Below are 24,876 nucleotides of genomic sequence, written 5' to 3' on the forward strand. Positions count from 1 at the left end.
GCATCATACAGGTTGGCTTAAATTGGAAACAATTGTAATTCTATTATGTAATGCTTTTTTATAATATTTCTAGGATGTAAGATGTGTTACAGTCTGATTTAGAGATGGGGCTTCTAAATGTCAAAAGATTATTTTTAGGAGTGTTGTAGAACTGATCATATTTTTGGTCTCTGATTTTTAAAGGCACTTAAATTCATTGCATATCTTTAACACTTTAAACACAGGATATTTACAATGCAAGTATGAATAAATGTAAATAAATGTAAAATTACATAGTGCGCAGAGCTTTAATTTTATCTAATAAATAGTGAGAGCTTTTTTGAGAGAACTGTTCAGCCATGTTCAAAGGCTAATCCTGTCTAAGGAGAATTGTCATTTCAAAGATATTAAGGTTATGAGCCTTAACTTAGTTACTACTCAGCTGTGACCTTTGCATGGAGAGGCTAATATTTGTGCTAAGAGTCTCTGAGTACCACAGTTAATTCAAAATGCTAATGTAGGCCTAACACTTGTTTGGCTTGTATGCCTCTGGCAATGGTAGTGTTCTGAAAGGTGTGTGGAGAGTTACCAGTGTGTGTTAGACTAGAGACAGTCAGGTGCTCAGACTTCTGGTTATGAAGACACTGCCTGCTGTAGTTTTAACATTGATAGTGAAATGTGAGAAGAAAATCCTTATTCATGTTATTGTATTACGTAAATTTATGCTAAGTGCATGCTACAAATCCTGCTGTAGGCTTTATTTGCATCAGTAAAGCAAGCAAACAATAGATCAGCTGTCAGACAATACATATAACGGTAAATGCAGCAGAATTAATAGGTACACATCAGGGAACCTATAGGAACTGAAATTCCATTCATGTGAGATTTCCTTCTTGGACATTTTTGGTAACAACACTATTTGCTCTTTCTTGGGATTCAAGAATTGTAGGAAGCAAAGAGTGAAGAATGGTCCATGGTCTTTCATCTATCAAATTGCTTGTTTCTTTATGGACAAAATAAAATTTAATGTTTGACACTTCCAAGTGGAGATAATCTAGACCTTCAGGAACCTTAATTTAAAGCTTTCCTTAAATATTTATGAAACATACTTTTCTAGGGCAAACAACAGAGTTTATTCTTATTAGTGGCTTATATATTTCGTGACCTTGTGACTTTGTAGTATAGCAAGAATAAATTGGTGCCTTCTACTTAAATTTTATTTAGAACAGATTTTTTTTTTTCTTAAAAAGGGATTCTTTTAATGAGACTTTTATGTTCTTAGCAGATCTTCGTTTACCACAGTAGGAATTATCACTTCAGATACAATATCTGAATGTACACACTTGGACAAAAATGAAGGTTATGTACATAACCTCAAAAATCTTTAAAACAGATTTAATCCAGAAGTTATAATTTAAGACAGCAACAAAGCATTTTTAAGGCTTTTTTCTAAATGTTTCTCATTTAACCTGTTTTATTAAATTTGCCTTTTCTTCAGGTTGTAGAGATTAGCAGCTGTGAAGACACTCAAGCTTTAGCACTACAACTTATACTATCTTTAACAAAATACAATCAACAGAGAATACAGGAGATGGACAATTGTAATGGTTATTCTATGATTCATCGAGTATTGATCAAACCAAAATGCATTGTTGGATTTTGCATGCTGAAGGTAGAGTGCTCTTTAAACCTGACATTTTGTTCAATGTTAGCACCAATTTAGAAACTTCTTTGATTTTAATTCCACATTTGAAGCTGTCTTCACAAAGGCAGAGCAGTGATTTGGAGCAAGTTTGGTCTAGGAGTGTTTTGTCTTGAACTAGAAACTCTGGATAGGTAAGGGGAGAAAAAGGAATTATTGAAAGACCCTGATTTCAGAGGAGATGGGGGGTGAAGAAAGCAACTTTGTTTCTCTGAGAGCAGAGATCTTCAAGTAAGCTTAAACTCATAAGCAATTAATAAAAATATTTGAGTGCACTTCAAAATCTTTTAAATTTTTTTACTGGTATTATAAGAATGAAGCCTCTTAAATGCCTCCAGTGGAGTTTCTGAACTCACTAACTGTTTTCAAAGTTGACCAGGTAGATCTATACCTTCCCTATCAAGAGTTTGTCTCTTTAAAGATTTCTTTTTTTATAAATTGGGTAGGACAACTGTACTTCTTTGTGCTTATGACATTCAAATATTTCCCCCTCTTCAAGACTCTCCTTGAAGGATGCTGCAGTGATGAGATTCTCTATGTAAATGAAAATGGGCAATTCATGCTTGACACAGATTCTACTGCAGTTATCCAAGATGTTCAATTGTTAGAAAAGCTGCTGCTTGACTGGAAGATATGGTCTAAAGCAAAGGTAATTACTTTCATTTTGGAAAGATTTTAAGTCTAAAAGTCAATATTTAAAAAAAAAAAGTGATAAAGTATTACGAGGTCTGAAATTAATTTCTCCAGTTGTCAGTAATTACTAAAATTTTCTAAAATTAATGGCCCTTATTTTTCTTTGAATAGCTGGTAGTGGCATCAAGCTCCCATTATCAATGATGCAGGTAGCCTTAGTGTATTAAATTCTGTGAATGTCATATATGTAAATGACTTGTTAGTTGAATGGATTAATTTTTTTAGGAAAACTTGTTAAGACTGAGCAAGACCTGCTTCTCTCTGGAGTTAAACTGTTGAAAATAACCATCCAATGTTAATATTGCAAAGTATACAAAACTAGTTTTGGACAAGAAGTAATTTTTTTGTAGCTTAATCATTTAAATATGCTTAATTTTCTATGAGCATAACTTTTCTGATAGTTTCTAGTTCTGACTTGACCACTTGCAGTCATTTAGTTTTCTTCTTAGGTGCAAAACTAAGTTGACTTGGTTATGTTCCTAAACTGTTTGGTGTTTTTTTTTATTCTCAGTGTATAGACTCAGAAATATATTTTTGAAGCCATGTTCCTGTTTTGTTTTGTTTTTCAGCAAGGTGTTTGGGGAACTCTGTTGGCAGCTCTAGAAATCCTTATCAGAGCTAACCATCACCAACAGATGTTTAACATTAAACAGCTATTGAAAGCTCAAGTGGTACATCACTTCCTGTTAACTTGTCAGGTTCTGCAGGTACTTTCACTCTGAAATTGTATTTTGTGCTTGGCAAATACTCAGTTTTCCCTGCCTGCTCCCCGCCAAGTAAAGAGACTAAATGGTATAGAAAAAAACTACTTCAGTAGACTCTGTCCCATGTGCTTCCAGATCCCTTTCGTCTTCTTCAACAGGCATTGTTGCTGTAAACTGATACAGTTCCCTGCTGGGTGCTCTATTTACTGCTGGACGGAAAGGGCAAGAGATTTTAACCATCTGGTACTATTTGAAAACCTAGGCACTAGGTTACTAGCACAATCCATACCAGTAGGAGCTGAAACGAACTGTGACCCTTTTATAAAGACCCAAGATGTCTCTTACTGGTTCCCGAGATGTCTCTTACTAGTTCAGGTCTTCATTACTGAAAAACGCAGATACTGTGCAAGTGGCAGAAACTGTCTATCCTGTGTCTCACCAGAGCTAATAGGGCAACTGGCCTGTAGTGTTCAGTCTGAGCACTTCTCTCACAATCTTGATCCAGTAGTAGCTTCCTCCATGGCATGGAGATAGCTGTTCTGAAAAGGACTTTGGGGAAGTGCTTCAGCCCTTTGATAGCCACTTCTTAGAAACATGTTTTTGAAATGGTTTCCTGCTTATTGTACATATCTGTGTTTGAAAAGACATATTGTAATCCCTTTTTTACACTGTATTTTCTATAGTGCATTCGTCTTTATTCTGAGTTTCTAACACATGAAATGCATTTATGGTTTTTCCCTCTTTTAATGATTTTTAATGTGTCTTTTAATTATTTTCATTGCTGTGAATTTTAAATTTCTTTGTGGTATTCCCTACTTTTGGAAATTTTGTGGTATAGTTAACGGTTAAAATTGTATATTAATGCAAATGCATAGATACAGAATCTTGCATGGTATTTTCGCTGTCTTTTACACATGAATACAAACACTAATATACATGCCTTTTGGGGAAAAAAATTAATTTCTTAGTTGAAAAAACTACTCAAATCAGTCAGCAATGATTTGGCCATTTTTGGGGAATGATGGAATGGAAGATAAAACTATATAAACCATTCTCTTCTAAAACCTCACTTAAGTCTCAGTGAAGGTGCTTGAGTACCAAAAAAGAAGTGAAATTTAGAGAAGTTAGAAAATCTCCATGCTAATGTTACAGTGAGGCTTCCCGCAAGTTTCTTGACGTCCTGTTCTAAAAATCATTGTTCACTTATCAGACTTTTTCAAATAGCCATTGTCAAACTATATAGAATGCTTGATCAAGCAGAAATTATAATTATCAATGAAATCTCAAATGTGTATGTTTATAAAAATGGCCATTGAAATGGAAGTACAGAAGACCCAGTGTGGCACTGTTCAGAAAGTTCTTAATATGTTTGAAATGTTAGTATCAGCAACTATTTTAACTTCTCTACAAATATCATAGAATCATAGAATGGGCTGGGTTGGAAGGGACCTTAAAGATCAGCTGGTTCCAACCCCCCCTGCTGTGGGCAGGGACACCTTCCACTAGCCCAGGCTGCTCAAAGCCCCAGCCACCCTGGCCTTGAACACTTCCAGGGAGGGGCAACCACAACTTCTCTGGGCAACCTGTTCCAGTGCTGCACCACCCCCATAGTAAAGGACTTCTTCCTTAGATCTCATCTAAATCTACCCTCTTTCCGTTTAAAGCCGTTACCCTTTGTCCTATCACTATGCTCCGTTGTAAAAAGTCCGTCTCCAGCTTTATGTAAAATATGTAATACAATGAAATAAATATGTAGTACAAGGACAGTAAACTACACTTTCCACGGTGATTCATGTCCTAAGGCCCCAGCATGTCAAGTCAGAGTAGGGTAGCATGCAGATGATAATTTTCTAAAAATAAACTTGCATAACATCTGCAATATTTTGTTTGTGCCTAGATTTTGAGTGTGCTGGACTTGGGTAACATTGAGTAGGTACAGTAGTTCCTCTCAAATTAAAGAATACAGGCTTTATTACTGAAGCTTTTTTTCTTGTCTGTTCTTCTGCTACAATATGACAATTTAAAAAAAAAAAAAAGAAAATTTTCCAATTAAAAATATAAGGAACTTATAGTTGTGCTGCTCTTCCTTTCTAGGAGCATAAAGAAGGACACCTTGCATCCCTGCCTCGGGAGGTTTGTAGGTCATTTGTGAAAATAATTGAAGAAGTACTTGGATCTCCCCCAGACCTGGAGTTGCTGACACTGGTCTTCAATTTCCTCTTAGCAGTTCACCCTCCCACTAATACATATGTTTGTCACAATCCTACCAACTTCTACTTTTCCCTGCACATAGGTAGATATGTCACATTTAACTAGAAATAAACAATAAGATAAAAATCTAGTCATAAATTAATATCTAAAAAACCCTCTCTCACTCTTATAAATTACTATTCTATGAATATATTCTTTGATTGCTATATTGTAATAATTATATAAAAGATTATCAAGCTATTGGGTCTTAGTAAAATAAAAGTAGTTTACAGTATTGAGAGACATTATAGTTAGACTTTGTTTGCTTGGCTTACTTGCAGAGGTGTCTTCTGTTTACAGCCATAGATAATCTCTCTGGTGGTTATGTCTTTAACTTTCTTTATAGTTTGATGCTGCTAAATGGAATGCAGAACATTAGCTGCCTGTATAGACACATTTGCCTGGGGGCGAATCTTAGAGAAAAACATCTAACTCTACCTGTGAATTAAGCTTTTTCAGAAATATGTGTATATGGTCCTGTGTCCATCTCTACTTTCGTGTTTCCTGTTACTGAATTCCTAGAAAAAGAAAAGGCCTGGGGAGCATTTTTAGCAAATGATCAGTTGCACTGCAAGACATCATTGGCAGGCACCATCCGTGCATTGCATACAAGTTACTGAAAGTACCGATGTGCTTTGAGGGGTGCAGACAGAGTACAAAAGTTGTCTGTAGTGTATCTGTATTAGATGATCACTTTGGCAAAATGAGTGATAGGGGCTTTAAAAATTCTTTCTTGTTCTTTTAAAAAAATGAGAAACTGGTAGATGTATAGTTCATGCTTTTAATATGAGCATTGCACAACTTTAGCCATAACTTCTGTAAACATGGAAAGCATCATCCAAGTTTGAAATGTTTTCTCCTTTTGCAGATGCCTGTGTACCTCCACTTTTAGTAATCAGTTTCAAAGGCAGTACAGTTGTTTTAATCTGTATCTATCCTCTAATACTAATAGATGTAAAATTCTGAGTAAGAGTAGAATGCACTTTTTGATACTTTGAGCCTTATTAGGTGAACCTGTTTGAGAACAGTCGCCTGTTTTTTGACATGGCAAAAAGGCAAAGTTATTACTTCTTGTATGGCTGCAAGGACCATCTTTAAATACAAGTACTTTAGAACAGCATAATATTTTCAGTATTCTGAAGTAAATTTTAAAGATATATCACTAAAACAAGAAATTGTTCTCAAGTGCTTTTTCTCAGATGCAGTCAGTCGAGCATTTCTCATTAGCCTCCGGTGATCAGCTTGAAATGTAACCTGGGTACGATAAGTCTAAATATATTGAGAATGCAAACTTAAAAAGCTTTTATGTAACTTTTCTCCTTATCTTTTCTTTCTAGATGGCAAAATTTTTCAGGAGAAAGTTGAATCGCTTATGTATCTGAGAAATTCCAGCAGTGGTGGGAAGTCAATAGACAGTTCTGCGTTTGTGGTTACAACTCCAACTGGATTTACAGCTTTACCACTGGGAGGTAAAATAATGCTGGAAAAACAAGGACATTAAGATGCAGTCCTTTGGCAGATGACTAGAGTGCCTTAGTGTTACTGTCCAACAGTATTTCTTACAGAGCTCCCCCTGCCCCTTGGAGCTTGATGATTGAACAGCAGAGTAAGAAGGATGGAATTGAACATGCTACCTAAAGTGCTCTTCGTTCTCAAGTTGAGACAAATTGCCACATTGATGGCTCAGGCAGTGAAGTGGACCAAATAGCTGAATAATTTCTTCTGTTAAACAGACCTACTAGAGATGTATGAGAATGCCTTAACCAGGCAATAGTTGAAATAGTGAGCCGTAAGCAGCTATCTTATCTGCGCAAAAAGCGTTAAGCTGATACTTTTCTTTGTTTGTGCATGATTATTAACATTGATCTAAATACAGTATTAAAGTATTTGCGTTTAGTTATACTGCAGTTATATACACTGTTTCTACATGATAGAGGGTGGGAAAGTATATCTTATAAAGAACAACTTAGATACCTTGATTATATAAACTAAAATTGAATAGTTTTCTAGAAACAGTCTCATTATATAGCATGCTAAACAAGTTGAGGTCTATAAACTGCTTCAATCAGTTTTGAATTCCTCTGCTATAGATGCTGAAATAGTGTGAAGTTATTAGTTCAAGCTGGTAGCTTTTTTCAGTTTGCATGCTGTCAGTGTGATGGTTTTTTACCTCATTATTGGATTAGATCTTTAATCATACTTCTTACAGATTTGCATAGGCAATCAACAAATATCACCTGTAAAACAAAAGCTAAAGCATATTAACTTATACCTAAACCTTTATTTAAGCTCATTGACAATGAGAAATAAATTCTAAATAAAAATGCATAATCTAAGCAAGTCTGCCAATATATACAAAATAGGAGTGGAAACAAATTACTCTGATCTCTAACTTAGCTGCTCTATGTTTCAGATCATGTGTGACTTAGCTATATTCTGTGCATCACCGATGTAATACCTTTTACAATTGGTGTCTTGTTGCTACTTTGCTTAGAAAAAGCAAACTGAGTCTTTAAGCACTATTTCAGTTGAAACAGTGTTAGTTCAAGTGTCTTTTGCTAAAAGCAGTGATATGAAGAGCAGACCACAGTACTAAATTGTGTATGGAATTAGTCATTCTCCCATACGGATTATATATGAAATCTTATTCTTGTAAACAGAGTACTTTTTTACATCAACAGTACCAAACTGTTGTTCTTGAAGAAAGATTATTCATGTGTGCCGGAAGAACACTCAACATAAATTTTTGTGAAAATAGGTGTTTGAGTGTTTGTGGTTCTGAATTTGAATTTCTAAATTTAGGTAAAATACTTGAAATGTTATGTTCGTTAGATAACTTGCTACCTGCATGTGGGTTTGCAGTTTGTTGCACTACTTGCTAATGTGTGTGCAAGCTTGGCTGTAAGATTGTTGCAGCTATGTAGATCCTTCCTGTTGTCTGAAGGCCAGCTTGATCTGGCTATGTTTGCAAGTGCATGTATATATATTTATGTATTTGTTTATATATATATCTGTTGTGGTTTAACCCCAGCTAGCAACTAAGCACCATGCAGCCGCTTGCTCACTCCCCCACTGGTGGGATGGGGGAGAGAATCGGAAGGGCAAAAGGGGAAAACTCATGGGTTGAGATAAGAACAGTTTAATAACTAAACTAAATAAAAATAGAACAGTAGCAATAGTAATAATAACAATAAAAACAAGTAATAATAGTACAATAGTAATACAAAGCAAGCGATACACTGTACAATTGCTCACCACCTGCCAATCAATGCCCAGCCCGTCCCCCAAGCAGTGATCATTGCCCCTCCCCCGGCCAACTCCCCCAGCTCATATACTGAGCATGACATCACGTGGTATGGAATAGCCCTGTGGCCAGTCTGGGTCAGCTGTCCTGGCTGTGCCCCCTCCCAGCTTCTTGTGCACCCAGCAGAGCATGGGAAGCTGAAAAGTCCTTGACCAGTGTGAGTGCCACTTAGCAACTACTTAGCAAGAACAAAACGTCAGTGTATCATCGACATTGTTCTCATCCTAAACCCAAAACACAGCCCCATACCGGCTACCAAGAAGAAAATTAACTCTATCCCAGCTGAAACCAGGACAATATCTTACTCTTTAAAAAAAAAAAATTCCTCATGCATCATCATTGCATTAATACTAATGGGTGCATAGTTTTCAAAATACTTCTGAATGAACGAAATCTCCTTTTCCTAGACGAACAGAAAGCTTCCTCTACCAGTCTGGTATACAGACTTCTTTCCCTCTTAAAAATATATTATATGAAAGACATCTGTAATGTGTTCTGAATGTTCGAGTGGTTCACGTCAAAATGTGTGCTTGAAAGGAAGCCCCGGTAAATAAAATAGGCAGTGATTTGTTATAAATCTGAAATACACGTAAAGCCTTAGTGCAAAAGGGTTGATGAATAGTATTTCAGTGTCTACGGAAACATGTTGGTCGATTGGACCTCTTACACAAGAGCTCCAAACAGAGTAACCTGCTCTATTTGATGCTGCTTTGAGCAAGGAGGTTGGGCTAGGCAATCTCCAGAGGTATCTTCCACCCTCAATGATGCTGTGATTCTGTACAAATTCCTGCTGAGGGGTAGTTGAGAGGATCATAATGTAAATCCAGAAACTCCAGTATATATGCAAAAATTATTTTGCATTTTATGTGTCTTTCAGATTTGTGACTTGCTAAATACATGGCTGTATAATAGTTTACTATCTCTACTTGATCGGCCATATCTGAGCTATGCCAGGTGTTGAATCAGTTTTGCCACATAAAGTTAGCTTGGGTCATCGCTGTGTTAAATGTTATGTGGAGTGTAGCATTGAGCGAAAAGCTTGTTTCTAGTAAAAGGAATGCTAAAGATATCCTTATTTCTCCAGGGAGCACTTCCAAGGCTAGTGCACAGCAGAAGACAAGCTCTCAGGCACCTAAAAGGCTTTGCAAAAGCTTACCAGCATCTCCTACTTCCTCACCTCAAGTTCATCGAAAAAGACTAACTGAAAGAATGGGAAGGAGCGTTGATGACCTGCAGGTTATTGACAAGCGTGGGTACCTTGATCTCCAGGGTAGAACTGGTTTTGTAGGAAGTTCTGAAACCATAAAGAGAGTACAAGAAGAACTCTTTCTTAGCAGTTGTGAGTCTGCAAAAACGGTTTGTGACTCAGAGTTAACATCTGCCGAAACGTTTGAAGATATCACAAAAGAAGAGTTATCTGAAAATACATTTGAGAGTAAAGAAGCAGATGCAGACCTGAAATGTAATGAAGGTGGTGGTGCTGCAGCTGAGCCATCGTTACGTCGTCCAGACAATCTGAAAGGGCTGCCTTCATTTCAGAAGAGTCAGAGTAATTTTGTAGGGTTGGGCCTAGCATTTTCCGTTCATGGAGGATCATCAGCTATTGCTCGCTGGCCAAGCTTTGCTGACAAGAATGTACTTCCTGAAGACTGGGAGAGTCTTGCTTTTTCTTCAGCTAATGAGAATGCTCCAAAACTGTCTGAAAGCCCTGATGACAGGTAAGCAGATAAATAAAATAATAAATTAGCAGTAGCTTAGTATATGAGCTTTAATTTCACAGTTCTTGGTCTTGATTACTATTCTACAAAAATGGGAAGCCTGAAAATTGAGTGTTTTCAATGGCTGTCAGAAACCAATTCATTAAGATTTTAGTCTATAGAACTGCGTTGTTTCAATTTTTGTGTTATTTACATAGCAAACTTTAAAAATCAGGAATTTTGCTATCTATGGTATGAGCGGGAACTTTTTGTGCTAGCTCACAAAAGATCTTAAGCAAGTAGTTCTGGTCAGATTTTTTTGCTGTCTGCCATCCAAAAATGAGTAATGAAGAGTAATAATAGGAGTATTGGAGAAATGTTTGCCAGATTTCCTCCCCCCACAAGAGTAGCTAACTACGCATTTTTTCTTAATGTTTCCTGTTGTGGACGATAAACTGTGGTAAAACATATTCCTCTGTTTTCAGATGTACAGAAGACTGTCTTGTGCTTATCTGTTGTGGATTATATGACCTCTTGCGTGGAGTTCTCCTAATCCTACCAGATATCATGCTAGAAGATGTGATGGACAAACTTATCCAACCTGATTATCTTATAGTTCTTGTGAACCACCCGTCTCCTCTCATACAACAAGGCGTCATTAAAGTAGGCCTATATAAAATGTTTTCAGCTAAAAAGTTGTGAACTAGTGTAGTTAACATGTTGGAAACATGAAGTTTTGTTAATATTTTTTTATTTTGCTTTCTTCAGTTGTCTAGGTTTACTTCTGAATTTCATGATATGGTTCCACCCCCACAGATTTAAAAAAAAAAAAAAAAAAAAAAAAACAAAAAAAAACAAACCAACCAAAAAACACAAATATTGAATCTTTCAATAGATAAATACAGTCTGTAATCTAAGCCACAGGGCTTTGGAGCATACAACAGCATTAATGATTTAAATGGAAGCAACAATGCAGAAGTTGGTGACCATCTCTTCAAAATTAAATACACGATGCACTATGTTAAATTAAGGTGCAAGCAAAGTTTTGACTTCTAACATGGTTGACTTTCAGTTATTCTGGGGAGTCATCCACACATTTGTGGCCTCAAAATGTTTTCAGAGATTTTTGTAGTATTAACAAGGACAATGTTCCTGGATGATAACATCATGTAGATTAAAAACTTCGAGTAGATTTGTATTTTGATTTGAAGAAGAATGAGATTATATGGCTTTATTAACAAAATGATAAAGAAAATGGTGCATACACTTGCATGCACACCAAAGTGTGGGATTTAACAAGTATAAGAAGTTTGAATGTATTTATGTGTGCATTCTGTAACTGGTACATGTATTTATTTCATCTCCTTCAAACTTGACTAAAAACCTAGGGGTCTTCAGACTGAAAAGATAGTCAGCTGTCAGTTGTAACAAGGGCAGTGTAGATTGCAGTTTCAATAGTGTAGTTGATGGTTTTTAATCTGGAATTTTCAAAATTTTGATTTCGAACTGTTCAAATCATAGACAACAAATTAACTTTCAAGGGAGTTATATTGAACGTTTAATTCTTACATCATAATTATGCATTTATTTTTAGTTGTTGGATGCATATTTCAACAGAGCAAGGAGGGAGCAGAAGGAGAAATTCTTAAAGAATCGTGGCTTCTCCTTGCTAGCCAACCAGCTGTACCTTCACCAGGGGACTCAGGAAGTTGTAGAGTGCTTTATGGAAATGCTCTTTGGCCGCTCTGTTGGCTTGGATGAAGAGTAAGTCATGCTTTGCGTTTGTGTCCTGTAACTTAATATTTGAACTACAAGCAGTGCACTTTGTTGCTGTGGAGGCAAGGATGCGATAGCTTTCTAATTCCTATTCTCTTCCTAGTAGTCAACAACCATAAAAGTTCTGTCAAAACTGTTCAGAAATGTTTTGCTTGTAGCTTTAACATTTAAATGTATTAAACATCTTGTGACTATTGTATGGCCCTTAAGCTCTTTGTAAGCAACTTCATCTGATGGGTGCTGTCAGCTGGGATCTTCTAAACCCTCAGCCCTTCTAAGGGCCTCAGAGGCCTTCGCACTTCAAATGTCCTGTAATCAGTTTAACTCTCCCTATTCTTTATGATCCTACATGAAACTCTTATTTATATCCTTAGAAGTTTTAAGTAGTAGTCACTAGACTTCTGCTACTGGATTTTTTGGTAGGTGATTAAGAAAAAAGCTTGATGTCACAGCTGCTTCCTTGGCTTGGCCCTGAGTTTGAACCCTTATTTCCTTTAGGGAAAATCCCATAGATATACCATTTCCTTGAACCGAAGAGCCACCTTATATTGACAGGAAAGGAGATTACCTTTAAGCAGAAAAATATCTAAGTAAATGATATTTTTTAGAATTAGTCTGACTGCTTAATGATTATACAGGCAGAACATTCATCTAAGTATAGTCAGCAGTGCAAAAATCTTGCAAAGAGCTCCTTCTCAGTTGCTGCCTCTGCAGGATTTGTAGCCAAATTACTTCTGCCTGTTGGCCTGATATTCACCACCCCCCACCCCCCCAAAAAAAAAATTCCTGTTTAACTGCAAGACTTAAACCTGGCTGCTTAACTAGCACCAAAGCAGAGAACTGTTATGTCCTCAGGACTGATCATGGGGCTGGAAAGGTAATTCTTATGGCTCAGATTCTTTTAGGATTGTGTATAATAGTCATGTGATGGGCTGATAACCTTAGAAAAGTAATCCAGTTTATTAATGCACAAGAAATACAAGGTCTGAAGCACTGTTCTGAGTTCTACAATCACAAGAAGCCAGAAGTTGCCAAACCTAATTAAACTTCAGCAGTAATGGATATAGGATATCAAACCTGCTGTCAGTCAGTGTATTATATTGATGCCAAGCTGTATCTGTTTTCTTGACAGTGTCATACTTACGACTGGAAAGATGATAAGTCATATTTTTCTACACTGATTAAAAAACCCACTCTGTCTTCATGAAATCTGTATTGTAGACAGCTGATAGTTAGCTGAAGCTTCAGATATACTTTTTAGGCACTTCATCTCCTTGTGGCTCTTTGAAGTGTTTGTTTTGCTCTTATTTCCTTTAGTAGACAGGCATTGTTACTCCAATGAAATGTAGGAAATTGCCATCTACATCGTTGCCGAAATACTGGCGTAGACTGGTATTCCGGTTGCATATACTAGTTGCGTACTTTAAGGATTGCAATTTTAAGGATGTCACTTACTTATCTTTATGTTAATAGATTTGATCCGGAAGATGTCAAGAATGTTGGACTCTTTCAAAAATGGTGTGTCATTCCTGTTCTGGGTCTTATAGAGAACTCTCTGTATGATAATGTTCTGCTGCATAACTGCTTCTGTCTCCTGCTGCAAATCATAAATTCCTGCTCAAAAGTTGCAGACCTACTGCTTGATAATGGTTTGCTGTACGTGTTGTGTAATACGCTGGCTGCTCTCAATGGGCTGGAAACAAAGTGAGTATTGTATCGGTTGCTATAAAATAGTCCAGGCACAATCTTAAGTCTAGCAAAAATTACTGTCTTGTATTTGTTGTACTGTCTAAAATGATCAGAGACCATGTACAAAATCACACTGTTTTTGAGGTTTTCAGCTTTAATTATGCCTGGAAGTGAAAGTTAATGTTTAATATTCAGTTCAAACAATGCAATATAAAATGTTCTTTCCATACCTTACTTTCAAGTGAAATGACTTTTTAAAATGCAAGTTTGTCACACTGTGAGCACTTTGGATGCTTTCCCTAAGAAAACTTACCTGAACAGTAAGATAAAGGCCCAGGAGATGGTAGCATTCTACTGTATCTATAGCCAATGTCAAAACTGCAGGAAAAGCAGTTTTTTGCAGTCTCTCTTGTGCTGCCTGTGATTTAATATTTGAGATTTTGAGTAACTTAAATGACTTCATTAATTACAAACATTCTGTACTTTAAGAAAGGTTATACAGTGAGGGAGGCAGAGGTGGGGTTTTGTTATTTATTTCATTAGTTGGTATCCTGAAGAAATAGACAACAGAAAAATTCCTTTTTACCCCAGTATAGTTTTAGTTCATCATGGGTACAAAATGAGATATTATCCTGAATATTTTTTTGAGAAATACAGGATTTCAGACCTGTTCTTTAACTTAGAAATCTGATAATAATACATCATTGCTTTTCCAATAAAACTTTGTTATAATCTTAATGTTAGAATGTCTTAGATTTGCAGGCATCCAATCTGTCAAAGTTAACACTAACGAGATGTCTTTGATTACAATTTCTAGCCTTCAGCAGTAACATTTTTATATGAAGTACAATATAATATTAGGTACGGTTGGCAGAAGTAGCAAGGGGAATAGTAAGGGGTCTTGTTATGGGTTACAATCTACTGGAATTGTCATGTTTCTGGTAACTACGACTTTGTTTGCAGCATTCCCTTGAATGACTACAAGTTACTTGCATGCGATATACAACAGCTGCTGGTAGCAGTTGCAATTCATGCCTGCAGCTCCTCAGGTTCTCAATATTTTCGTGTTGTTGAAGACCTCATTGTCCTGCTGGGTCATCTTCAAAATAGTAAAAATGCAAGGATGCAAAGTAAGTTACCTGCTTATTTTTGGGGTCACTGGACTGGAGAAATCCCTTCCCCATTGATTTTTGTTTAAATTAATATTCCTGCCAAGGGAGAAGAGGGGGTTTTCTGGTGATGGATCTTCTTTCTCTTCTAAGTGGTTCTCAAAGTAGTAGTTTTCCTCAAGAGCCTGCCTTATGGTAAAGAATTGTGTACTGCTACTCTGAACAGTGACTGTGAAAGTTCATTAAGAGTATTTAAATGGAAATGTTCTATACAGTTTCATTTAGCTTATTTCAGGGTAATCAAAATTCAATGGCTTTTCCATGAGAACTCACTTGTTCACTGTCTGTATTTGTGGAATAGTGAGGTGACTTTCTATGTGACTTCCATGGAACTGGGAGTTTTACACATTTTGCTGTGTCCTTTTTACTTTTTACAAACACCTAGTAAAAATTCCTGAAGATGTGTAAAGAACGTCATGCGTCCTTTGTATGCCTCTCTTTGCAGATATGGCAGTTGTTCTGCAGTTAAGAGTTCTTCAAGCAGCTATTGAATTAATAAAAACTACAGCAAACCGAGATGCTCAGGAGCAGGCCAGTTCAGTCCCGTCACCATCTGCACCACATCGTGCAATGTTTCAAAAGCGTAAAGGCATTGCTGGTGAGTAGCAAAAGCGAAGTATTCTTGTACTTCTATATGTATTACTTTCAAACTGTAATTTCAGTGATACAACAAATGAGTCCTGTTGCTTTGCTTTTTGTATGGATTGGCTTTATAAATGAATATATATATTTTTAGAACAGTGTGGCCTGTACCCATTTTGAACCTGTGGCGTTTTTGTGTTAGGAGGAGAGAGTGGGGTACAACAATGAAACCTCAGTCACCTTGTTCTCGCTGCAGTGTCTAAAGCCAGATATTGCCTTTGGGGATTTGCTTCAATTCACAAGGTGCTTATAAAGATGTTTTTAAAGTAATTCTTAGTGGTTCTAATAGCCAACTTCACAGTAAGGAAATACCAAAATAAAGTTAGTGCCTGTAACTTTAACACAGCTATGATGTGGGGATTGCATTGTTGCACAACTTTTAGTTAGTGATCATTCTGACGTAAATACCTGGCACTCCAAATTAATAGTTGGGAATGCGAGATTCCTAGATTCCCCTGTGGTTGTGCTTGTAAAACACTTGTGCAGTTCTAGCTCTAGCAGTAATACTTTCTCTGTATTTGATAGCTTGTGAATCATTCTGTAAAGGTTTTGGAGTCTTCTGACTGGAAATTGATTTTGTATATCTCATATAAATGAAGCTGCATTTAAGACTTTGTAGAAGACATAATTGAAAAACCTGACATATATTTGAATTTAAAAAAAAAAAAAAAAAAAAAAAACAAACAAACAAACAAAAAAAACCCAAAAAAACAAAAAACCAAACCAAACAAAAAAAAACCCACAAAAAAACCCCAAAACACTATTATTCCGTGTTTACTATGGGAATGTTTCTCTTGATATGGTCAGATTTCGAGGCCCCTCTTCATCAGCCTAGTAAATATAGTGAAAATATTTTTATATTAGTGAATCTGGTAAGGCACTAAAGATAAATTTAAAAATGTAGTTATTTCTGAAAGAAGCAAGTATAATCAAGGCCCACCAGTTCATTTCAAGAAAATTTTAAGGAATATTCTTAGAAGTTCTTCTGTCAAAATTAGTGGCAATGGGTATGGTACAAAATGTGTTTGTTTATAAGCTGTTAATATAACTGACTCCTCATTTGTGCTAATAAAGCTAGTTTCCTATATGCAATAATCTTTTGGTATTGTTAATTTCTAATCCTTTATCCTAATTATACAGTAAAAACAGGAATAAAAGTAACTTTTTTAGAATCTGCTTTACACAGAAATATGCAAGTTGTACAATAAATCTGATCTTGAGACTAACTCATTTCATGGTATCCCTTCTTGAATTTTACGTATTTATTTTCAAATAGAAAAGCTTTTAAAAGAAAGAGGCAAACATCCAAATGACATTTATGTTCCCTTCAATATTCATGTATTTCAAATGTTTTGTTTCCTTAAATGATGTGAACTCTTTGGATGAAAGCAGCTGCTGAGTGATTAACTTTTTGTGCATTTTAGTAGGATACTATTAATGTCTCTCTACTTAAAGGCTCCAGAAAGTTTTCACTTGCTCAGTCTGATGCTCTGCTGATGAAAATGCGTTCACTAGCAAGCGAGGAATTCAACATGATGATGCAGCGGAGAATGAGCCAAGAAAACCCTATCCAAGCCACTGAGACTGAGTTTGTACAACGGTTACAGAGGCTAACTGTTCTAGCTGTTAACAGACTCATTTACTTAGGTAGGATTTCTTTTTGTTCATTTCTGTTTTGACAGAGCCAATGTAGTGCTATATGAAAAAGGAACTCTTGCTTTTGGAGTGTTGAAGTGTTTGAGAGGAAAGTAATACCATTGATGCTAGATTAATGGATTTAACCATAAACGTCACTTTCTCAGTGACTTGTCTCACAGTATTATGTAACTGACAATCTGGATACAGTTTTTATCTGAATGAACTGAACAAGTTATTTTAATTCTATGTTAGTCCATTCATGTGTTAACTGCCTGAATTATTACCTGAAGATTTAACTCTGCCAAAGGGAGCATCTGCTCTCTTAAAATGCATCAGTTTGCATGTTTCTATGAAATGGCCACATTTATTAGCAAGACTTAATGACTTCGGGGGCTAGTTCAAGTTCCACAGAAGCAAGGGAAAGGGTTTAGCATGTGGGGCAAATAATTGAATGGCTCTGATTAACTGGTTCATAAGGGAATTGAAATAAGGAATACTTTTTGATATTTAAAATAAGCATAGTCGTAAAGGCAATGTTTGATTTAAGGCCAGCTAAAGGATCATACGATTGTCTTGCTTGAGATGGTACTGATCAATATGTGCCTCTTAAATTTTAAGCATCTACTGAAGAGTGCCTTGATGTACTGGGTATAACAGAAGCCACAAGTCAAAGCAGACTTCCAGCATCCCAGCTGGAAGTTCCTGAAGAGGAAAGCCAGCAAGAACTGCCTAACAGAACAAATCCTTTTCTTAAAGAAATGTTCAAAATGTTGGTGGAAGGAATCAAAGTATCCATTGTAAGTAATTAGATGTTGTCCACATTAAAGCATATTTCATAAGGCTCCTTTATTAGGAACTTTTTATGCACAAAGTCTTCTGTCCATAAATGCTTTTCTTACTGCCTCTCTCGATTCAGCTGCGGCATTAAAAACTCAGTTCATCTTCCCAGTTATTCTGCAGTTGTAAAATAATAAATGCATCTGTTCTGATCTTTGCCTTAACATTTAGCAAAATTCTGCTTCTTGAACAAGCACATGAAGGCTAAATAGATGTCTGTGTACTCCACAATTTTGCTTTGTCTCTTAAACCTCAAGGTTTACATTTGCTGGAGCCTACAAAACAAGATCTGCTCTGCATCCACAGATGATATAGAGTTTCTGAGCAATTTGTGTCTATAATATATTTTTGAGTTGGTGATGTAATTGGGGAGGAAGGGGAACTTTCTTTTTTTCAATTGTTGCCAAAGGGCTGAGTTTTCTCTTCTAGCCTACAGGTGTTAACTTGTCAGGCTTTCCAAGGTGATCAAGTTTTGCTTGGGTGATTTGAAATAGTGTTGTTGGAAAACTTAACTTACTGCTTCTTGCCTCTTTATTTCCCTTCGGTCATCTTTATAAAAAGCAGCTCAACCTAATTTGCTTTCTAGCTCTGGAAAATTAAGTTTGTTAGGTCTGTTTCCATCATGCCATACTTGTAGTGCTTGTCAAAGATGGCAGGTTTCTTTGCAAGCACAAGCACCTCAATCCAATGCCTCATTTCTCATCTTTTGAGGTAATCCATTCAGAAACTAGTGATCAACGTAAAAGGGCTATTCATTAAAATAAGCAAACAAAAAACCCCTTTGATTTTTTTAAATCCTCTGCATCACAGTTTTTTCACTTTTTGAATTGTTGTGTAGCCCCTCTGACAGAATATCCAGTTTAGCTAGGAGTTGCATTCCTAATATTGGCAGACTGAGAGAAAAATGCTTATTTTATTAGAATGAACAAACACTTCTTTCATTTTTAGTAGAATGCCTTTTAACCCGTAATAATAATCAGTAAACTAAAATTAAGCACTATTTTGGTAGAGAAATCTATTGTCTTACATACTGATCATATTAACTGTGTTTGTTTTGTAATGTGAAAAACTTGGTAAAAGGAAGCCCTAACCCTGTAATATTAAAAAATTGTCTCTCTTACTTAGGGCACCAGCAGAATGAACACACCAAAGCAGCAGTGGAAGAGAATCCTCTTGTCATGTAAAGACACGTTCCGTACGCAGCTTGGCAGGCTTCTTGTGCACAACTTGTCTCCGGCAAGGCCGCTGCAAGAGAGAAAGCAGACTTTGGAGATGTTACATGAAGTAAACCATCAAGAGATTATGCGTGACTGTCTTAGCCCCACTTTGCAAGTAAGCTCAAGAGTGTTTGAGAGAAGTTTGTAAAACCTGTATTCAATTTTTTTTGTTTAAACTTTACCATTATTTAGAACTGTATGTGGCTAAAGTTGTTCAGTGCTTTTTTTAGCGATGTTCAGTGTAATGACAAAGTCATGTCATATAAAATGCCCGTGTGTACCTCTGCAATTGCTGTATTATCCTGAGGGTAGATAAGAGGCAAGATTTGCTCCGTGCTTTTCTGGGTTTGTCAGAAAAAAGCTTTTTTGATTTTACTCTACGTTAGTGCAAGCTTGAGAGAAAGCATATCTTAGAACCATGATCAGGAATTCGGTAGGAATGTTGCTGTTTGAGATCTTCAAGAACGGCAAGAATGAAATAAGTGATGTAAGACGTGTCACAGTTTGAGCACTGTATACTAAGGAGAGAAAGTACTTATTAGATGACCCTATGCACACTTATGCATTTCTGATCACATATACATTATTCAATTAAGTTAACGCTTTCACCAGGAAGAAAAGAGCTGATATATTAGCAGTGGCTTCTTTGGGGGAGTGTCATGTTGAGTGCATTTATGGCCTGTGTCTGCTTAACTTCATTATCTGTCAGCTCTAATTTGGTTAATCAAACAAGGTGTAGCAATCTTGGCATGCAAAATTAGGAGTTTCTAGCACATATCCCCTGAAGTATAAACAATGCTGCAGGAGCTGAGTATTTGGAAAAGAAACTTAGGTTTCCTGTAAGCTATTTGAGAAGTCACAAGATGCTGGGGGAAGTTTCATCATGTGGAAGATTAAATTCAGCATGTTTTTCTACTTTTATAAAACTTTGTCTTCAAACATTAAAGCAGCCATTTTCTTTAAATGACAGAAAAATTAGTAGAAGAAACCTGTCCAGGCTGACTAGAGAAGGGAATAAAGTTGGAGGAAAAAACTGCTCGGTGTTGTATCATGGAAATGAGAATGACCATACATCTTTTTTTCTGCTCTTCCCTTCTTTTCATCTTTTAGCATGGACCTAAATTAGCGCTCTATTTATATGAGTTAATGCACAATCACAGCGATGAAATGACCAAAGAAGAACAAAGAGCAGCAGGAGACTTTATGAATACATTAAAATGTTGTGGCTATAAATGCATTCCCCTGAGTCCACGACCAAAACCAGATCTAATAAAAGCTTTGAAAGAGGTTTGTGATTGAAGACTTTACTTCAAAAACTGGGTATATTTGAGACGATTGTTATATGGGGTCAGAGTCTTACTGCAGACAGCTGTTTTGTTTGCTTGGTGCATGGCTTATGCTTTTGGGAATTCTCTTTGGGTTCTGCATATTTCTGTCACATATACTCAATGCTTCACAGCATGCTCACATGTTAATGCTTCTTGGTTAAGCATGTTACTTAACCCAGGCAAAAGTGAGAGTTCATAATAAACTACTAGTATCTCTCACTGTCAGGAAAAAATAATTTCTGTTTCCTTGCAAAAAAAAAAAAAAATCTAAATATAATAAAACTGCAGTAACTGACATGAAGTCTTCATGGTTTTAAATGCTCTGAAGATATCGGTTGAACAGTTTTGTCAGTCTTCCTTTTTTAAATTGACATGTCCTTTAGCCTCTGCTTCCTTATTTTGTCCATCTGAAAAAAAAAAAAAAGTAATGTATAAAACTTCCATTCAGGATCAGAAGAAATATGAGGTGGAAGAAGGTGTAAACAAAGCTGCTTGGGAGAAGACAATGGCTAATAATCGGCAAAAGTAAGTGTCTTCTAAAAGGGGCTGCAAGAACTCTGTAAGAATGTTCTCTGTTCAGCAGACCCCATTGCAAAGTTGCCTATATGATTATTATAGATGTTTTTTTTTTTCAAATTAACAGCACTTGTAGCTTTCAGGTTTTTATTTTACCATTATAAAACGAGCTTGGTTGTAGGTATATGCATTTTGATAGGTTGTATAATAAATGGCATTGTGTGAACTTCAGAATACTGAATCGTTTTTGCATATTTGGCATTTCACCCTTAGTTTTACAGCTGTTTTATCTGTCCAGTCACCTCTCCTGTTGCTGTGATCTGTGCAATTAAATGTAAGGCAAATGTCCCTGCAGCTAACCCTGATCTTCAATGAATAAAATATCATTATATATGTATATTTGAACACTTTTCTGAGCTTTGTAGACTGCTGCTACTTGGCATAATGTAAATTTAGGTATCTAGTGGTAGATTGACGTTCTTTCCATTAATTTACATTTCAGGCTCTGCCATAAAAATCAGATCTGGGATGCACACACAACATGCTTCAGTGCAGGCAACTGTAGTAGCTGTAAAGGTCAGCTTAGTCAAGTCTGTCCAGATAAGCCATAAGACTTTACTATGTTGAATAACTTCAGAGATTTGAGCAGTGGTAAATTACTGTTCTTACTTCACATTTTTATTGTAATGAGTATGCATTAATTAGTAAGCATGCTAGTATATAGCCATTGATCCTCTGATTGGCTTGGCTTGTCTTTGGCTGCAAGTAATAGCTTTTTTGACGGCTAAGAAGCAGAAGGTATTCATGAGTCTCATGAAAATTATGTAGGCTAAGTTGCTCTGCATCTGATGTAACAACTATTTATATCTACTGTCAACTGTACTTTATAAAGGTTTTTGGTGTCTTGCCTTCCCTTTTCAGTGTGTTTATTTGACATTTTAAAACACAACTCTTTCCTCAGTCTCTTTCAACGTCTGGATACAAAATCTAAAGACATTTCTAAAATAGCTGGAGACATCACACAGGCTGTGTCTCTGTCACAAGGAATGGAAAGGAAGAAAGTAATCCAGCACATCAGGGGGATGTATAAGGCAGAGTTAAGTGCCAGCAGACATTGGCAGGAACTTGTTCAGCAGCTTACCCATGATCGGTAAGTTGTTCTCTCATCTCAGGGAAAAAGCAAGAGAGACTCAATGTCTGATGTGCGCTTTTCATTCTACTTAAAGATGTGTGAAATGTAGATGATACTAAAATTAGAATTACTTTTGCTAATCATCTGATGGTTAAAGACTTGTAAAATACTTGATTTATTCTATTTTTTTAGGGTGAGGAGCCAAGTAGTATTTCTATGCTGTTTAGACAGGTTTTTTGTCAGATACATTTTGCTGTGCCTAATAGAATGAAGAATGTCGTAAAATTTTAGTATCTTGCATTACATTGATGAAGTAACAAAACAGGGTAATGTTATTCACATTAGCGTGCAGATACTGCGTTCGCTAATCTGCATAGAGCGAAAGATGTTAAGTCTTGACAAGAAACCAAACAATGGTATTTTTGCCACTGCAGAACTAGTATTATATCACATTTGCAGCAGCTGAGTTTTCAAAATGTAGTATTGGACACATTGTATTGCTGTTTTCATCAGAATTGGTAACTTCAAGAGCAGTTTTACAGTAGTAGCTCGTAAGTAGTCAGTCAGTGGGACAGCTCATGAAAATAAGCTACAGAATTCAGTCTTCTGATACTTTTTCAGAAATAATTGCTCAGTGTGCTACTGTGAAACTTCTGCCTTTCTACAATTTAAAGAAAAACAGAACGAATAAGCATATATAGTCCCTCTGCTGCCAAAATCTAACATATTTTGTTGGTTTTAGAGCACTCTGGTATGACCCAGTCTATTACCCAACTTCTTGGCAACTGGATCCAACGGAGGGCCCAAACAGAGAGAGGCGCCGCTTGCAGAGGTGCTACCTAACTATTCCAAACAAGTACCTTCTCCCAGACAGGCAGAAACAGGAAGGTAATTGTAACATCTTCTAGGAGTACGTGTGAATTGTAATGACTACTAGTGCCTTATTATTTGTGGTTTTTTTATAGGTGTGATTAAACCTCCATTATCTTATCTATTTGAAGACAAAACACATTCTTCTCACTCTTCTACTGTAAAGGACAAAGCTGCAAGTGAACACATAAGGTAAGATTTGGGTAACGTGTCCCTTTCCCACCTTCTCCCATTCCAAAGAAACAGTCCTTCTCAAGTTTTTTGTCTAAATAAACATTAAAAAAAAACATCAAGTGAGGTAAGAGACAAATGTCAAAAATGATAGCTTTTTTGCTATACTCATAAGCAAAAGATTAGTGCTACCAACATGTATGTTTTCTGAGGCTTAAAACAGTCTATCTCCATGACTTCAAAAATCAGTAAAGGCAAATACCATCTGGTGTGATATGGGGATGGGATTTCTGTGGGATAACCTGATGGGATTTCTTTACTTATTTGTCACTTAGATATCTAAGACAGGCAGTGCTACTAGATCTGGTAGGTCTTTCCATCAGTGTTCAAAAGCAAATTGCGTTTTCATCCTCTCTGCTTTTACCATTGGTTACTGAACTCTGCAGTTGTGTCAATTTACCACCTATTACAGGCACTAATACTGCCTAAAATAACTGCAGAGAACGCACAAAGAAATAAACACAAATACACTAATGTGCAAGTCTATAAAGTTGAGGTTTTGTTTTCTTTCCCTCCTTGGGCTTTGAACCATTAGAGTCATAGTGTTGCAAAGTCTTTCTTCAACTGTAGCCTTTGAGGCTGTTAGTTTTAGGTATGTGCTGAAAGGTACGTAAATCCGTAAGCAATGATACACTTTAAATATTTCAGAGTTAATCGAAGATGTATAAGTGTAGCACCTTCTAGAGAGACTGCTGGTGAACTGTTGCTAGGTAAGTAGAATTTTCAGTCCTCATAAATATCCTTTTTGTCTAAGATTCTGAGATATATATATCTCTCTGATATATTCTGATATATATATGTATAAACTTGGCTAACTTTAAGTAATTGAGCTGTTGCCTGACTTCTTATGGTTTATATACTTTATAGATCAGTTTTGCCTTTCTTCCCTACTGTTTGCATGAGTGCTGTTTGGACTGTAGTTAAGTTTTAAAGTTGCAGACCACTTGCTCAAAGATGTGGAATGCTAAATTCTACTTCTGTCAAGTACTGTCTTGCCCAGGTACTGTTCTTAGTATTCTTAACACCTGGACACCGTTTATGTAACATTAAGATGCATTATACAAATAGTAATATCACGCACTTTTTTGCAACTGTTTTTTCCTGCAGGGAAATGTGGCATGTATTTTGTTGAAGACAATGCTTCAGACACAATTGAAAATTCAGTAAGTATTAGAACATTGTCCAGCTTTAATTTTTCTAACCTATAACCATGAGTAGCTTTTGCCTACTGTCACTGAGGTTGCTGGAGTGCTAAGAGTTAGAGGTCTCTGGACAAGGCCAACCGAACTTATTAGTTTGGGTTCAGTGTTGCTTCTGTTGCCCCGGCTGTGGAATTGGTGGTGATAGCAGAAAACAGGGAAGATGTGAGCCTGAGGAGGGGTGATGTGGGGCGGCCTCTGCACCATGCTGCCCATTGCTCCGAGTTCATCAGCATAAGTGCACAGAGCTTCCTTTGGTCTGCACCTGAGATAACTTGCCTTACTGGAAGCTGGAGCACTAGG

The 24,876-nt window shown here is 36.5% G+C and overlaps 1 protein-coding gene across 6 annotated transcripts in view; it reads left to right on the forward strand.

Annotated features, from left to right (window-relative positions):
* The window catches only part of LYST (lysosomal trafficking regulator), an 89,417-nt gene that overhangs the window by 46,094 nt on the left and 18,447 nt on the right, over window positions 1-24,876 (forward strand). For 5 of the 6 annotated variants that reach the window (XM_082306789.1, XM_082306788.1, XM_082306790.1 and 2 more), the window contains 21 exons: window positions 1,478-1,651; window positions 2,181-2,330; window positions 2,944-3,081; window positions 5,173-5,371; window positions 6,666-6,797; window positions 9,717-10,350; window positions 10,815-10,992; window positions 11,924-12,093; window positions 13,579-13,809; window positions 14,758-14,924; window positions 15,409-15,561; window positions 17,061-17,252; window positions 17,862-18,040; window positions 19,206-19,412; window positions 20,408-20,584; window positions 21,074-21,150; window positions 22,103-22,291; window positions 23,016-23,161; window positions 23,239-23,335; window positions 24,023-24,084; window positions 24,482-24,537. In XM_082306789.1, coding sequence (XP_082162915.1) covers window positions 1,478-1,651; window positions 2,181-2,330; window positions 2,944-3,081; window positions 5,173-5,371; window positions 6,666-6,797; window positions 9,717-10,350; window positions 10,815-10,992; window positions 11,924-12,093; window positions 13,579-13,809; window positions 14,758-14,924; window positions 15,409-15,561; window positions 17,061-17,252; window positions 17,862-18,040; window positions 19,206-19,412; window positions 20,408-20,584; window positions 21,074-21,150; window positions 22,103-22,291; window positions 23,016-23,161; window positions 23,239-23,335; window positions 24,023-24,084; window positions 24,482-24,537 — 3,708 coding nt within the window. The remainder of the gene's footprint in view (window positions 1-1,477; window positions 1,652-2,180; window positions 2,331-2,943; window positions 3,082-5,172; window positions 5,372-6,665; window positions 6,798-9,716; window positions 10,351-10,814; window positions 10,993-11,923; window positions 12,094-13,578; window positions 13,810-14,757; window positions 14,925-15,408; window positions 15,562-17,060; window positions 17,253-17,861; window positions 18,041-19,205; window positions 19,413-20,407; window positions 20,585-21,073; window positions 21,151-22,102; window positions 22,292-23,015; window positions 23,162-23,238; window positions 23,336-24,022; window positions 24,085-24,481; window positions 24,538-24,876) is intronic. The other variant, XM_082306791.1, reaches the window with a different exon arrangement.

This window comes from Platalea leucorodia, assembly GCF_965183815.1.
Source record: "Platalea leucorodia genome assembly, chromosome: 3".
NCBI classification, from domain to species: domain Eukaryota; kingdom Metazoa; phylum Chordata; class Aves; order Pelecaniformes; family Threskiornithidae; genus Platalea; species Platalea leucorodia.